The sequence below is a fragment of the Schistocerca cancellata genome, chromosome 2 (genome assembly GCF_023864275.1).
Source record: "Schistocerca cancellata isolate TAMUIC-IGC-003103 chromosome 2, iqSchCanc2.1, whole genome shotgun sequence".
NCBI classification, from domain to species: Eukaryota; Metazoa; Arthropoda; class Insecta; order Orthoptera; family Acrididae; genus Schistocerca; species Schistocerca cancellata.
Window position 1 is genome coordinate 279,511,864 of NC_064627.1, and position 17,767 is coordinate 279,529,630.

Consider the following 17,767-nt stretch of genomic DNA (forward strand, 5'->3'; position numbering starts at 1 on the left):
CTCAACCTGTTCTAGTCCGTGTCCTCCACTTAACCTGTCCACGTCTTTACTTCCACTCCGGACAACGCAATTTTCTGTTCCACAAACACATACAGTAGTCCTTTTCCAAGTCTCTATTTCTCTTCCCACAGCCCGCCCCACTGCACGTAACAGCCCTACCCCAACCCCACCACGTCCCTGCAAACTCCCACAAGCAGCACTACACCTTCCCAACCCCACCCAGCTCGCCCTCCTCCCTTGCCCACCCAAAGCCTCCTCCATACACCCACCACTGGAATGCTGCTCCTATCATGCGCAGTTACAACTCAGTCAGGCCACAGCGACCAGAGACAGTGGTCATGTGTGCGTGAGTTGTGCTAGTATGAAGAATTGCAATATGGCATGTATGTTTTCTACTTCAGAAGAAGGCCCTTTGGCCCACTAACATTTCTTCTCGCAATGTTTTCTACTTCAGAAGAAGGCTCTTTGACCAACTAAAATTTCTTCTCATGATATTGTTGTTATTCCACCTTGGACTTCGCACTCTCTCTCTCTCTCTCTCTCTCTCTCTCTCTCTCTCTCTCTCTCTCTCTCTCTCTCACACACACACACACACACACACACACACATGCACACACTTATCAAATTGTTATATCTACAAATAAAACAAAAGTAATAGTAGTGGAAGGGAAACAAGTAATAAGAGCAAAAAAGGTCATGGCCAGTAAGGTAATAGCACAGGTAACTTCATTTAGATATCTTGTGATAGAGATATCAATATACAAAACTAATTTAGTTGTGGTTCAAAATACACAGAAATATGACACATTAATGGTTATATAAGGAGAACCTTGGCAGAACTGTGAGGAAAGAGATACCGTGAAGACTGCACAATGTGATGGCTAAGCCTGCTTCCATGTATTGTAGTGAAAACTGGATTCTAAGAAAAAGAGAGGAACAAAGAACTGAAACAGCTGAGTGAGGTTTCTGAGTTAACTGCTAGGACGAACATTAAGAAACAGAGTGCAAAGTGAAGAAGTAAGACAGCAACTAGAATGTGAAAACGACGACAGAAGAGATTAGGCACTACTACGACCACATCAAAAGAATGCCACCTGAGCGCTTGCCATGGCAAGCAGTACATTTTAACCGAACTGAAAGATGGGATATAGAATGATCAGTGAAGAGATGGAGACAACAGTTTTGTTAAATTCCTTTTGTCTTGGAATGGGCCAACACCCATTCCTTGAAATGGAAGAAGAACAAGTAGAACTTGGCATAAAGAAGATGTTGGTTGTTGGGATGCATCCTGAAGCATCATGGAATAGGCAATTTAATTATTGTGGGAACTGGAGGGGAGAGGTAGATTGTAAAGGGGGACTTACGCATGATACAGGAAGCAGGTTCATATTGATGTATTGCAGTAGTTAATCAGATATGAAGAGGCTTGCTGAATAGAAGCAGTCTTCGGACTTTATACTCTTAACAGCAATTCAAAATAATTTTGTGGAAAACAAAAGTGTACAAAAAGCATTATTATTATTTAACCACATTTTTTGCATAACTTAATCAACTTGTCTGGAGGTGAACGTAGTTTTCAAAGCAAAGGCCAAGCCAAGAAGGGACATGAATGTTTTGGCATTTATCATTTATTTCATGTCAAGTACTCTTCCATACACTCCTTGGACATTTTAGGAAAGGAATCCTTTTTCATGCAGATTCCGTCCCTAAATTATTCAACAAATTTGTAAGAGATTTTGCATCCTGTAGTTATCCAGATGTGTCCGCATTCAAGCATATCTCTTATCCCATCATGACACATTCCAAGCTGAATGACTCCTTGTCAGAGCAGTAAGAAAGTATTTCCCTTGATATACATTGAGAGTGTGATTTCTGTAAGTCATACCCTGAAATGAGATCAACAGTATTAAAATAAATCTTGTCATACTACCCAGATTTACCTTCTGACCTCTGTAACACAGATGTTAGGATCTATGAGATCTATAATCATACCTTCTTGGCTTTTGCACATGTCAGCATCATGTTACAAGACCTACTACACTGTATATGTTTGGTGTTAGTATTACATAGTCCAGCTGCTTTGCTGACAAAACATACTTGATGTTACGGCAATCTGTGAGAGCACATATGATACTTCAGTTCACCTACTGATCTTATCCAGCATTTCATATTGACATGATCATTGCCAAGCTATACTTTGATTAAAATAACTGTGTGATTGACATTTTGGTGAGTCTATACCCGGGCCGCTGAAACATGTCACTTCAAGGTCACTCCCCAAGCGCCATAGAGTTGGTAATATAAGTAACAAACAAGTGGGGAATGGGAGGCGCTGCTTCTTCTGAACCAGTAACAGCACCGAACAAAAGCCGGTTCCGGCGACGCCACTACCGTATTGCTGCTTCTGTGTAAACATTGTATGTTAGTGCACGAACGCCTGCTGTTGTGTTGTGTTACTTGTATGTTAGTGCACGAACGCCTGCTGTTGTGTTGTGTTACCACCTCGACTGCAGTTTTTATTTGTTAAACAATGTCACCAAAACGATGTCATTCACCAGTCGACATTCCGTTGCACTGTGGAGTGCCATTAAATAGTCAGGCTTTGAAATTGCTACGGAGGACGCATGAGTTTTAAGAGCAAGAAAAAGAATTTGTTTCTGCTCATGGGCATGCATCTATTCGTGCTGATAAAGTTTTAAAGCATACCTCAAAAACTCTAGGAATTGGTGAAAGAAGAGCTATAAGGAAAGGGGTGCTACTTCAAGACTTAAAAGACAATGAAGTAAACAGTGTGGAAGAAAGCCCCCGTGGGAAAAACGGTGTGTTTTTAAGTACTCCGGGAAAGGAAAGGAAAAAGCAACCTCGTCCTGTTACAGATATTGATTCTTTCCAACCCGATGCAATTCGTCGGCACATATACAGATACTATAAAAGGCAAGAATACCGCACAATAGCAAAGTTGCTAATTTCTTTAAAAGAAAGCGAAGTTTTCTCGGGGGGGGGGGGGAGTCACTTAAGATGATATTAAAAAGTATGGGCTTCTGTTTTGAAAAGTTAGTTGGACAAAAACTGTTACCAGAAAAAGCTCATGTCGTTGCAGCTCGTACCATTTTCTTACACAGAATTGTAGGAAAGGACATACACTCAGTCATATGGTTAGACGAAACCTGGGTCAATGCTGGAGAATCAGTTGAGAAATGCTGGACAGATGATACTCCAAATAGCAGCAGTCATCAGCCAACAGGAAGAAGATCCTGATTAATTGTGGCCCATGCAGGATCTTCAAACGGCTTTGTGCCTGAAGGACTTCTATTTTTTCGATCGAAAAAAATGGTGACTATCATGACGATATGGACCACCCACAGTTTGTACAGTGGTTTAAAAATTTGTTGCTTCAGTTTAGTGTTTGGACAGTGTTTGTGATGGACAGTGCACTGTACCATTCTGTGATTTTAGATAAAACTCCCACCACTAGTGACCATAAAGAAACTATGGTGCAGTGTTTGCAGTCGGGAGACATTATTGCAGACATGAGCACGACAGAGCTGCTGTTATACTCACTCGTGAAACAAAGTAATCCTGTGCCACCTAAATACGTTGTAGATGAAATTGCAAGCAAACCGGGTCACTTGGTGATTTGGCTTCCACCTTATCACTGCCATTTTAATCCGATTGAATTGGTATGGAGTGAAGTCAAGGTGTACATGAGAAGTGACAACAAGACTTTCACTATAACAGAAGTGGAAAGACTGCTATGTGAAGGTCTTGCTACTGTAGACACTACCTCATGGAGGAAAAAAGTAGACCGTATTGCTAAATGGATGAGAGCAGCACAGACTATAGATGGCATTATAAATGAAAACAAACAATTATTTCTCTTAATGATGAAGATGACGAAGACAACAGTTTTGATGCCAGTTCCAATGATTGTGAAGGAGAACTGGATGGAATTGTACCATTGACATTGTAAATTGGTGAGTGTAAATGTATACTGAATTAATTCTTTCTCTCTGCAATCGGGTAGGCTATGCATGTTTTGCTTTATTTCTTTCTATGAGTTTGGATAGCGTGTTATTTGGTATGCTTAGATTTACATTATTATACGACATTTTAGATGCAGCTATTACTGTAACAATTTGGAACGACTTTTCATAGATATTGTCATTAACTTCGGGTGTTTTTATTTCCAGGTTTCATACACTATCAAACGCTTCATCTCCGTTGTCGTTCTCTCCATTTTTAGAAAAATGTACTTTGTTGCACTGTCAAATGACATGTTTCACTGGCCCAGGTATAGTGGCAGGGCCTAGCCACCAGCCAGTTGTAGTTCTTTTTCGGGTGCCACCTGCTCACTGTGTTGCATGCTTTGTAGGTTGTGGTGTAACTTGGTGATTATGTGGGATAACATGTTCCACTTTTAACCACTTAGGCCAGCAAAAGATGTTCGTGGAAACTGAAAACATAGTTTAGGTGGTTGTTAAGTGTGGAACATCCCACTGTATGCATCCTGGTTTGATATATGTGCAGATGGATTTGAAAGGAAGACATCTCAGCATATCGACAAGGCACGATGGCGAATGTGTGTCTCCACCTGCTGTGCAAGCGCGCGTCTGATTTGGCATCACAACTTGGTGGTGGCTTGGAAGTCAGGTGCAGGCAAGAACGTTAACACCAAAAATAAGTGAAGAATATATGAGAACTGTCTTCAGAGTATCTAATGTCAAATCAGTACAGCAGTCCACGTTATGATCTGTTGTGAGCTGTGACATAGTAGGGATCTGTGTAACCTGCAGTTGTAAATTAATTATACAGAGAAGACATTGCAATTACAATACAGTTGCTGCAAAATACTTTATGTCATTCAGTAGTTAGAATAGAGTGGAGCTCTCTTTCAGTATCCACTCCAACTGCAAAAGGTGAAGAAGTGACACAGCACAGTGTAGTGGCACTGCATAGGAGGCCCACTATAGGAATTAACTTCAACAACAATGACTGCAAAAATATTTGAAAGGTAATAGTTGGCACACTTATCCACTGAGTGACAGATCGTACATGGAGTGGAACACATCATAACACGAAAACTATTGCCACATACACTCCAAGGTACGTGCAGCACGTGTCAAGCTAGACTGGCTGTATGCCGACAACACTGATGATCAGAATGGTCACAGAATAATTGTCTGTACCAGCAACATTGGCCCTTAAAGTTAAATTATTCTATTATCTTCCAGCTTGAGTTCTTCATTCTTTTTCATAATGTTGCTAATTCTTTTTTCTGCTAACAGTCCGTATTGCCATTTCATCTGTATCTTTGCATTATGCTTTGTCGTCTGTCAGATTAGTTATCTATTTTGTGTACTACTGAGTCTCATATTCTGCTAAATGTTACATTGCACTTGTCGGTTTGCCAGTTGCACTTATTTGTTGTTGTTGTGGTCTTCAGTCCAGTGACTGGTTTGAGGCAGCTCTCCATGCTACTCTAACCTGTGCAAGCTTTTTCATCATCTTGAAGTACCTATTGCAACCTACATCCTCCTGAGTCTGCTTAGTGTATTCATCTCTTGGTCTCCCTCTACGATTTTTACCATCCACGCTGCCCTTCAAAACTAAATTGGTGATCCCTTGATGCCTCAGAACATGTCCTATCAACCGATTCCTTATCCAGTCAAGTTTACCACAAATTCCTCTTCTCCCCAGTTCTATTCAGTATGTCCTCATTAGTTTCATGGTCTACCCATCTGATCGTCGGCACTCTTCTGTAGCACCACATTTCGAAAGCTTCTACTCACTTGTCTAAACTATTTATCATCCATGTTTCACTTCCATACATGGCTACACTCCGTACAAATACTTTCAGAAAAGACTTCCCAAAGCTTAAATCTACACTTGATGTTAATAAATTTCTCTTCTTCAGAAACTCTTTCCTTGCCATTGCCAGTCTACATTTTATATCTTCTCTACTTAAACATTATCAGTTATTTTGCTTCTCAAATAGCAAAACTCCTTTACTACTTTAAGTGTCTCATTTCCTAGTCTAATTTCTTCAGCATCACCTGATTTAATTCAACTACATTCCATTAACCTTGTTTTGCTTTTGTTGATGTTCATCTTAAAGCCTCCTTTCAAGACACTTTCTATTTCATTCAACTGCACTTCCAGGTCATTTGCTGTCTCTGACAGAATTACAGTGTCATTAGCAAACCTTATTTGTGGTGTAAATATGATGACATATTTTTTGTCTAAACTATGTGATGACCAGTAGCTGAAATGTCATTTGGGAAGTGTAGCAAACAAAAATATTCACAATCTAGACTGATTAATACATGTTGTTCTCAGAAAAAGGAGCTTGCAATAAATTTGTAGATGTAGAAGTGTATCAACAGTATGGCAAAGGAGGATTTGACAGTTTCCCTGGGACTATCTATGCACATTATTCTTATAACTATCGTGTACATTTTTTTAGAATGCTACTGATGTAGTACCCTCAGACTTTTCACAGATGATGCGGATACAAGTTCTATTCAAAAAATGCTGGAGCTTTGACCACAAAATTTTTCTACACTTACCTTTCGTGTACAGTCTCCTTTGAAATACTCTCCTCCATAATTGATATACTGCTCCCAATGCTGTTTCCCACTTTTGGAAGCAGTCTTGGTATGCCTCCGGCTGGATCACATGAAGCAACGTCTGTTGAGTTTTCTTTTATCTCTGCTATCATTGCAAATCTTCATACATTCAATGGGGTTTCCAACTTTGGAAATGAAAAAAAAAGAAGTCCACAAGGGCCTGATCTGGATAGTACGGAGGATGAGGCAGCACATTGATTTTGCTTTTTGTGTAATAGTCACACACCAACAGGGATGAATGTGTGGGTGCATTATTATGATACAAGAGCCACAAATTGTCTTGCCATGTTTCGAGCTCTTTCCTTCTCATATTTTCTCGCAGGCATCGCAGCGTGTCCCGATAGTACCATTGAATAACAATTTGTCCCTGTGGCACAAATTTCTGATGAACTAATCCTTCGAAGTCAAAGAAAAGTATCATCATGGCTGACAAGCTTTTTTCTGTCTTGGAGAATCTTTCCTGACTCATTTTGATGATTGAATCTTGGTGTCAACATATAACCATAGGCCCATGTCTCATCACCAGTTATGTTTCACTTAAGGAACATCTCATTGTCATTTGCACAGTCCAAAAGTTCTTCACAGATTTCAAGGCAAAGGTGTTTCTGATCTTGACTCATGAGCTGTGGGGTGGATTTGGCAGTAATACAATGCATTCCAATATGCTTTGTCAAGATTTCATAACAAGATTAAACTGAAATGTTACACTCTTCTGCAATATTTCGGGCAGTCAGTCTTTGATTGGAATGCACAATTTCATCGACATTCCTGACATGAGCGTTGTCAGTAGATGTCGAAGGGCATTCTGAATAAGGGTCATCGTGAACTTCTTTTTGGCCATTTTTAAACTATGTGAACCATTTGTAATACTGAGTACGGCTTAAGCACTCATCACCGTAGGCTTCCTACGTCACTAGGCTGTCTCTGTAAAGGTTTTCTTGAGTTTCATGCAAAATTTAATGCAGACAGGTTGCTCCTCTAACTCTGCCATCTCGAAATTCACAAACTGTGTGACATAACATTCTTCTCAAAACAGCATTGAACAATAACTAGCAGACATACAACAATGAAACTTCCGGCAGTTATGTATTAAACCAGCCATGTGCAGGGATGCCAACTGCATTTCACTCCAACACACCATTTGCACAAAATTACGAAAGTTCTGGAATTTTTTGAATAGACCTCGTATGGATAATGAAGTACTGTCTGATGGAGGCTGCACAAATACTCAGTCAAATCTTCATAAGATTTCAAAGTGGTGCAAAAATTGGCAACTTGCTTTACATATTCAAAAATGTAATATTGTGCATTTTACAAATGAGAAAACATAATATCATATGACTATAACATCAGTCAGCTGTAGTTGGAATTGGTCGACTCATGCTAATACCGGGTGTAACACCTCTGTCCATTATGCAAGCAGTTATTCGCCTTGGCATTGATTGGTAGAAGTGTTGGGTGTCCCTCTAAGGGCTATTGTGCCAAATTCTGTCCAATTAAAATATTAGAATGTCAAAATCCTGAGCTGGTTGGATGGCCCTACCCATAATAAATATTCCAAACCTTCTCAATTGGGAAAAGTTGAGCCTTACGCAGACGACAGTCATGTTGGTATCCCACCACTGTCTGTGGCTTCTCTAGACACATCTGTGCTGGTCATGGGGACTCAGTTTGAAGCAGGACTCATCACTAAAGACAGCTCTATTCCATTCAATGAGATTCTAGGCTGAATGTGCCTGACACCACTGCAAATGGGCTTGTTGGTGTACAGAAGTCAGTGGTAGTAAACACAAGGGGCACCATAAGCTCAACTGCCTTTCTGTGATCTGCCTATTAATTGTTGTTGTGGTTACTGAAGCATCAGTTGCATGGCAGACCAATGAAGAGTACGATTCCTGGACCCTGAGTGCCTCTGTGACGATTACTTGGTCCTCACATTCTGTTGTCTCTCTAGTTCAGTTGCTTCCTTGTTGGTGCTGTGTTCAGCTGTGACTCACCCATTCCTGCTAGTGTTGTCGAATAGGGGCATCACTCCTATTCAAATGTCAAGTGATTCACCGAGTACTCCAACCAGCTTCTTTGAGACATCCTCTCTGACATCTGCATATATTGTTCATGCACCTGTCTGCAAGGCATAGTTGCTACCTAACTGAGTCCATGAATTGAAATTTGCAAACAATTTGTGCCCTGGTACCTACATGTCCCCTATGTACCATCCTGGCCAGTTGTGTGGTGAAATTGCGCTGCAGCATCACACATTCATCCATTGGCTGACAAAGTTTACAATTTCGCATTTTCCATCGATACCTGTACTTAAATCAATTTATGCTTAATTTGCGTAACTCCTGTGTAGTTTTTTTTTTTTTATCTTAGAGTGTATGTTCAGTCGAACATATTTTGGAATAACTAGTGTGAGCTGATGAACAAAAAACTGTCAGAAATAAAATCCAAAGTTCATGGATTCATTAGACAGTCAATTATGATTTTTCTGTATCACACATCACTTCTTTCATCTATGGCAGTTATTTGTCAATGTGAAGAATGCCTAGTTGTATTGTAGTTCAGAGCCCAGGTTAAACTGTAGTTCTCTTATAATGCATTGGGTAAGGTTATTTAAAGGTAAGAGAAAGTCACGGACATACCACCTTTCAGGTTGAGGAGTGCTTAAGCTTTTTTTCTTAAAAATTCGTAACAGTAATACTAATTTCCTTCCTGCTTTTGTCTAGTTAATCTTAGCATTGTCAAGTAGTTTCTTTCACATAATTGGGTAAGTCATTAATGGCAGCTAATGTCTCAGAACCATGCTTTATAGTCATTACGTTCTTCAGGAAAGAATCCCAATTTTTGAGTTAGTTATGACTCAAGTCAGATCATTGATGACATAGAATATGAGCTATTCTAGAACAATGTTAATAGGAATATATCACTGTGAAACATTTTATTTAAAAAAAACATACATATTTTGTTATTGCCACCCTCAATATACTGCCCTCCTCTATTCATGCAATGCTCCAAAGAAATGTGGTCAATTTGTGAGGGATGAGATGTACAGTTCAATAAAATGAAAAGAAACAAAGATATTTATACAGAATTGAAAATTTTGAACACTTGAAATGAGGATGCAGTACTAGGGATAGTAGGAAGAACAACCAAATAACAAACACAAGAATAACTATAACCATAAACAATTTTGTATAAAAAGGAAAGCAAGCCTTGGAAATACATAAGAAGAGATGGCAAGATCAATTGTGCAACTGTGAAGAGAGACAACAAGACAAAAAGCCGAAGCTCTGGCTGTAGCTCAAATTTATTATTTTTCTTTTATAGTAAAGTATTTTCTCAATAACAGTTCATAATGAGCCAGGAGATGTAAAAATTCTAGATAATAAGTTAGAAGTAACAATTGTCTGTAACAACTAACACATTCCAGAGCATAAATTACCCCCCTGCGGGTTCGGGGGTTAGAATAGGCCTGCGGTATTCCTGCCTGTCGTAAGAGGCGACTAAAAGGAGTCTCACATGTTTCGGCCTTATGTGATGGTCCCCTCTCGGGTTTGACCTCCATCTTTCTAAATTCTTCCGAAGAGCGAGCCAATTGGGGAAGGGCGCCTTACATGGTGCACTGTATCCGTCGTGCAATTAGACCTTTAGCCGTCTTTCTCGTCGTTGCAATGGTGTCCCGCTCGTTTTCGATCTCTTGGGCGATTACCACACTGCACTCTGCAGTGTTTATTTTAACTGCGACGACGACCTTGGCCATTTTTGCACCTAAGATCCAGCACAGTAGCCAGTCCGTTGTGGTGGGGCCGCCATGTACCCTCTTGGTTGTAGCCCCCTGACAACACAGGGATCGCTCTACTGATGCCTGCGCCGTTAACTACCCACGTATGCCAAGGAGTAGATGCCCATCGCCCTGGGGCATCGGGACTCCCGGCAATGGCCATCCTGCCAGGTGGCCTTTGCTGTGGCTGAGTGGCGCCCGTGGGGAGGGCCCTTGATCGGAGTAGGTGGCATCAGGGCGGATGACCCGCAATGAAGCGTGGTACATCATCTATCGCTGGTGGGCCTCCACCGGCAGTCTCTAAGCGATCGAGGTCTAACCTCAACGGGAAGAAATTGGATCAGAGATCGTTTCCCTCCCTAGCTACTCCATGGGAGGAACGTCTTGCTAAAGAAGGCAATGGAGAATATTCACCCCGGTACCTCGTGTGCACGCGGGTTGATGGAGAATCGTTCATGTCGACCAAGCCCCAGTTTTTTGTGGAGCATTTAGAGGACAAGTTCGGGGAGGTGGAGGGCTTGTCCAAGATGCGCTCTGGTTCTGTGCTCATCAAAACGGCATCCTCTGCCCAGTCACGGAGGTTGCTCAATTGTGACAAGTTGGGGGATGTTTCCGTTAGCATCACGCCGCATAAGAGTCTGAACATGGTCCAGGGTATTATATTCCACCGGGATCTTCTTCTGCAGTCCGACGATGAATTACGCGCCAACCTCGAACGACGAGGTGTTCACTTCGTCCGGCGCGTCCATCGGGGTCCGAGGGATAATCAGGTCGCCACCGGTGCCTTCATCTTGGCCTTTGAGGGTGATGTCTTACCCGAAAAGGTTAAGGTGATGGTTTACCGTTGTGATGTGAAACCATGTATCCCTCCTCCGATGCGGTGTTTTAAATGCTGGAAGTTCGGGCACATGTCATCTCGCTGTACTTCCAGCATCATGTGTCGGGATTGCGGACGTCCTTCGCATCCTGATACTCCATGTGCTCCGCCTCCCATCTGTGTTAACTGTGCTGTGGAGAACACCATTCCCCCTGCTCACCGGACTGTCGGATCTTCCAGAAGGAAAGGAAGATAATGGAATATAAGACCCTGGACCGCCTAACCTACACCGAGGCCAGGCGCAAATATGAGCGGCTCCATCCCGTGCCCATGACGTCTACCTATGCCACTGCTGCAACACGAGTTCGCTCTCAGCTCTGCCAGAATTCACCGGCCCCCTTGGTTGCGGGGGGCACTTCACTCCCTGTTGCTCCTGCTCCATCTCTTTCAGGAGCAACACCACCCCAACCACCGGGGACATCTGTTCCCCCTTCCCAGCCGGAGAAGCGTGAGCCTTCTTCGGCTCCTCTCGCCCGGAACGGGTCCCTTGGGGCCCTCCCATCCCAGGCTTTGCACAGTGCCAAAGCGGACGCCCGCAAGTTTGTCAAACAACCACCAGTTGCTGGTCGTAGGGCGTCACGGTCGTCTTCAGTCCCTGAGACTGACACAGTGAGGCCCACCCAGCCAGACCCACCTAAGGCACAGCGCGCAAAGCAGTCGAAGAAAAAGGCTCCCAAGCATCCTGAAATTGCGGTGGCACCTGTCCCTCCGCAACCTTCTCCCTCTGCATCCGAAGATGAGGTGGAGATTCTGGCGTCCGCTGAGGACATGGATCTCGCCAGTCCCTCGGATGCAATGGATGGCTGTTGTCCAGGTGGTGACTCAGTAGCAGCAGGGGCCCCGGAGGCGTAATCTGCCTCCCCAGTCCCTTCACGCCTTTCCCATCCATGGCTAATACCATCCTCCAGTGGAACTGCAGCGGTTTCTCCCACCATCTAGCTGAGCTCCGCCAACTTATCAGCCGTCATCCTTTCCTTTGCATTGCTCTGTAGGAAACTTGGTTTCCAGCAATGCGAACCCCCGCCCTCCGTGGCTATCGGGGTTATTTTAAGAACCGGGCAGCTTATGAAAGGGTGTCTGGTGGCGTCTGCATATATGTCCTTAACTCTCTTCACAGCGAGTTTGTACCTCTACAAACAGCTTTAGAGGCTGTCGCTGTTCGGGTGTGGAAGCCACAGGCTATCACCGTCTGCAGTATTTACCTTCCACCTGATGGTGCTGTCGCACAGCATGTCCTGGCTGCTCTGATAGCCGAACTGCCGCCACCTTTTTTGCTGCTGGGCGATTTCAATGCCCACAACCCTCTATGGGGTGAGACTGTCTCCGATGTTCGCGGTCGGGCCGTGGAGCATGTGTTGGCTCAGCTCGACCTTAGCCTCTTGAACACCGGTGCTCCCACGCATTTCAGTGTGGCCCATGGCTCGTTCTCGGCCATCGATCTCTCTATTTGCAGCCCTGGCCTTGTCCCATCCCTCCACTGGAGAGTGCACCCTGACCTGTGTGGTAGTGACCATTTTCCCATCTATTTGTCACTGCCCCAGTGTCATTCTTCTGGGCGCTTGCCCCGCTGGGCTCTCCACAGGGCTGACTGGCCAGCTTTTACTTCCGCTGCAACCATTGAGTCTCCCCCACAGGGTGACATTAACGAGGTGGTTCGTGTTTTAACCATGTCCATCATTTCAGCGGCTGAGGCTTCCATCCCCCGTTCTTCTGGCCTCCCTCGGAGGAAGGCTGTCCCCTGGTGGTCGCCGGAGATTGTTGAGGCTATTCGCGACCGTAGGCGGGCTCTCCAGCGTCATAGGCGGCACCCGTCTCTGGACACCCTCATCGCCTTTAAGAGGCTCCGTGCCTTCGCCCGCCGTCTTATTGCACGGCGTAAGCAGGAGTGCTGGGAGCGGTATGTTTCCTCCTTGGGCTCCCGTGTTTCCCCCTCGCTCGTGTGGTCCCGGATACGGCGGATTTATGGACACCAGACCCATACGGGTGTCCCTGGGATCTCTTTGGACGGCGCTGTGTGCACGGACGCTGCCGCCATTGCTGAACACCTTGCTGCGCACTTCGCTACGAGCTCTGCGACTGCAACTTATCCCCCCGCCTTTCGCTCTCTCAAGGAGCGGGCCGAGCAGACGCCATTATCGTTCCACATGCGTCGTTCTGAAACTTACAATGCTCCTTTCAGCGAGAGGGAATTCCTCGCTGCCCTCGCCGATTGCCCTGATACAGCACCAGGACCGGACTGCATCCACGCACAGATGCTGAAGCATCTCTCCAGGGACTGCCAGAGACACATTCTCGCGATATTTAATCGCATTTGGAGCGAAGGCGTGTTCCCGTCGCAATGGCGAGAGGGTGTTATTGTCCCCATCTTGAAGCCCGGTGCGGACCCACTGGCGGTGGACAGCTATCGTCCCATTACCCTCACCAACGTTTTGTGCAAATTGCTCGAACGTATGGTGGGGCGGCGTTTGTGTTGGGTCCTTGAGTCGCGCGGTCTCCTCGCTCCATCCCAGGGTGGCTTCCGTCGGGGCCGGTCTGCAGTGGACAATTTGGTGCGGCTGGAATCTGCTGTCCGTACGGCCTTTGCCCGACGTCAGCATCTCGTTGCTGTGTTTTTCGATCTGCGGAAGGCGTATGACACCACATGGAGGCATCACATCCTCGCCACATTGCATGAGTGGGGTCTTCGTGGTCGGCTCCCGGCTTTTCTTCAAAGCTTTTTATTGCGCCGCTCTTTCCGGGTGCAAGTCGGTGCCACCTCTAGTTCCTCTTACATACAGGAAAATGGGGTCCCGCAGGGCTCGGTGTTGAGCGTCTCCTTATTTTTAGTGGCCATTAATGGTCTGGCTGCAGCAGTGGGGTCGTCGGTGTCTCCTTCTTTGTATGCCGACGACTTCTGCATCTCATTTAGCTCCACGACTACGGGAGTCGCCGAACGCAGGCTGCAAGTCGCCGTTCGCAAGGCAGCATCATGGGCTCTGACTCACGGTTTTCAGTTCTCTGCACCCAAGACTCGAGTTATGCACTTCTGCAGGCGTCGGACGGTCCACCCTCATCCTGCACTTTACCTCGACGGCCACCTGCTTGAAGTGGCGGACACTTGCCGCTTCTTGGGACTCGTGTTTGATGCCCGACTCACATGGGTTCCTCATGTTACTCAGCTGAAGCAAAAATGCTGGCGGCACCTCAACGCCCTCCGCTGCCTTAGCCACACGTCTTGGGGTGCAGATCGCTGCACGCTGCTGCGGTTGTACAGGGCCCTTGTGCAGTCCCGGCTTGATTATGGGAGCCTGGCCTATGGGTCTGCGTCCCCCTCAGTGTTGAAGTTGTTAGACCCCATACACCACTGTGGGGTTCGGCTTGCAACTGGCGCTTTTCGCACCAGCCCCGTGGATAGTCTACTGGTGGAGGCCGGGGTTCCCCCGCTGCAGATTCGCCGCCATCGTCTGCTCGCCGACTATACTGTCCACGTACATTGCTCGCCAGGCCATCCCAATCGTCGCCTGCTTTTCCCTGCCATGGTCCTCCATCTGCCCGAACGGCGACCTAGGTCTGGGCTTTCCGTCGCTGTCCGTGTCCAGTCCCTGCTGTCCGAACTGGGGTCATTCCCTCTTCTGCCTCCCTTCCGGGTCTGTACACCTACGCCTCCCTGGTGTTTGTCCCGGCCGTCCGTCCGTCTGGATTTGGCACAGGGACCTAAGGACTCGGTTCCGTCTGTGGCCCTCTGTCGCCGTTTTCTTGCGCTCCTCGAATCATTTTCAGGCTGTGAGCCTGTCTACACTGATGGTTCCCTGGTTGATGGTCGCACTGCCTACGCTTTCGCTCACGCTGCCCATGTTGAGCAACGCTCCTTGCCGGTTGGCTGCAGTATTTTTACTGCAGAGCTGGTGGCCATCTTGCGCGCTCTTGAGCATATGCGTTCCTGCTCAGGTGCGTCCGTCGTCATCTGCAGTGACTCCCTGAGCAGCCTCCAGGCCATCGACCGCTGCTATCCCTCTTCTCCTCTGGTGTCCTCTATTCGGGAGTCTGTTTCCACCATTACCCACTCTGGTCGTTCGGTGGTTTTTGTTTGGACGCCAGGTCACGTTGGCAACCCGGGGAACGAACGTGTTGACAGGCTGGCCAAAGGGGCGATAGACGCCCCAGCTTTGGAGATCGGCCTTACGGCTCGCGACCAGCAGCTGGTGTTGCGCCGTAAGGTGCTTGGGATGTGGGCTGCTGAGTGGCGTGGCATGACAGCCCCGAATAAACTGCGGGCTGTCAAGGAGACGACCGCTGTGTGGCGTTCCTCCCTGCGGGCTTCTCGCAGGGACTCGGTGGTCCTGTGTCGGCTGCGCATCGGCCATACGTACCTGACGCATGGCCATCTCTTGTGTCAGGGGGATCCCCCCCTGTGTCAGTGTGGGTCCCGGCTGACGGTCGGCCACATTTTGCTGGAGTGTCCTCGACTGCGCACACTCCGGCAATCTTTTAATCTCCCGGGCACTTTGGCTTTGGTTTTATCCGACGATGCCTCCATGGCTGATGACGTTTTAAATTTTATCCGTGGTAGTCCGTTTTATGGTTCGATTTAGGGAGGTCCTGCACCTTTCCGTTTCTGTGTCTTTTGTCCTTGTGTCTGTTGCTGTTCTGGTGTGCCGTGAGATGGTTGACTCTTTCCCTTTTTTTTTTTTTTTTTTTTGCCGTCTTCCTTTCTTCTGTTTCTTTCTGTCTGGTGTTCCTCTGTCCTGTTCTTGTCCAGAATGTTTGTTGCTCCATTTGTGTTCTTTTAGCGCCTGGGGGGACGTCCCCTCCCCCTTTGGTTTTTACCTACTCCGTAGATTTTCGGCTCGCCTGATTTTGGAATGGGGGACTGATGACCTTCGCTGTTTAGTCCCCCTTAAACATCCCGACAACCACCACCAGCATAAATTATGAGTTCGGCTAGGCTGCAGTGAAAGATTAGAGCTGCAACTTGTAGTGCTCCCTGGAATGTAAATCAGTCAAATTGAAAAATGGCAGGAAAGGAGGAGGAGATAAATCCATGTAAAATTGTAAAAAAAAAAAAAAAATAAAGACATGAAAATGACAAAGGTGGAGAGGGAAAGCAGGTGGGTGCAAGAGAGAATAAAAGATGTGGAAAAGGGTTGGTAGAAAGTGAAACAAATAGCAGTAGTTACTATTTTTCAGTCTTCATTTTCATATTTTTGAGCAGCAGACAGAATTATTTGTGCTGTATCCTGCTACTAGTGCATGTGAGTGTGAGCACAGTGTAGTGTCGCTGAGTGTTTGTACTTAAATCAACCACCAAGTGTACCAGTACAGGCCGGCCACTAGAGGCTGGTTGTAGGAAACATGCACACAGTATGGTCTCAGCTGCAGCTTCTACTGGTGGTTTGGACCTATATAAGCACAGAGCAGTGACGACACACTCTCACTATGTTCTTTTAATTTGCACCACTAACATCAATTGTTCTGTGTATTGCTGGAGCAGTTTCATGTATTACTTGGTTACTACAATTTGGATAAAATTTGTTATTAGCATGTAATATGTCAGCACAATTTAACACGCAAGCTATTGTTGAAATATTTCATGACTTAATATCTGCATAAGTATGACCTATGCTATTTTGTTGAAGTCAATATAAACACATCATCTGAAATTTTGAATATGAGTGCATTTGTGCTCATGACATTTGTCTGAAAATTCACAATTGAATTTTAACTGACTTTTTGTGCTCGCCATTCATTATCAAAGATTTGTGTTAAAGCAGGCATGCTGCGGAACAACTTGAGACATTTGTTGGAGGATTTGCGATTGATGGGTTTGATTTTTATGTGTGAGTGTCATATTTAAAGTTGAGGTACATCATTTCCATGCCTCTATGGATCGTTGTTATTAATTATGTGTATATCCAACAAGGTACTTTAATGTTATGTTATTCACTTGTACTTACTGTTCTGTTTGTTCTGTTGCTAATTTTTGTTTTTTACTGTTGTAGAAAAATACAATCTCTCCAACATTGTGAGCATCAAGTCATACAGCTACAGCAGACTTGTTTTGGGATATGGTCCTGACAGAAGTGCCACAGTTACAGTCCACTGGAACAGTTCTGATAAAGCTTTCAAGCTAGTTTTTGGTAAGCATATGTTTATTCTGGATAATATTGTGGTACACTTCATGTTTTGCAGAATGTTAATTGTTGAAACATTTAAATATCATGTAATGGTGCTTGTGTGTGCTGCATTTACCACTAATGATAAAAACCCCAAAATTCTCGATCAAAGAAAATTTGACCATACATAAATTAATTTACCATTACGCTTATTTTATTAAACTGATTGAAGATTCAGATAATTTTGTAAATACTGTAGTGGAATGTCATGTATTGAATCCAAAATATGTACATTAGGTAGTTTACCACTCACCAAATAGAGGAGGCATTTAGTCCACAGACATGCATGTAGAAAAGACCATTTATGAAGCCAAGCTTTGGAAAAAGAAAA

The 17,767-nt window shown here is 45.1% G+C and overlaps 1 protein-coding gene across 1 annotated transcript in view; it reads left to right on the top strand.

Annotated features, from left to right (window-relative positions):
* The window catches only part of LOC126161617 (mediator of RNA polymerase II transcription subunit 14), a 188,776-nt gene that overhangs the window by 104,407 nt on the left and 66,602 nt on the right, over window positions 1–17,767 (top strand). Inside the window, exon 17 of the mRNA XM_049917572.1 lies at window positions 17,263–17,400. Coding sequence (XP_049773529.1) covers window positions 17,263–17,400 — 138 coding nt within the window. The remainder of the gene's footprint in view (window positions 1–17,262; window positions 17,401–17,767) is intronic.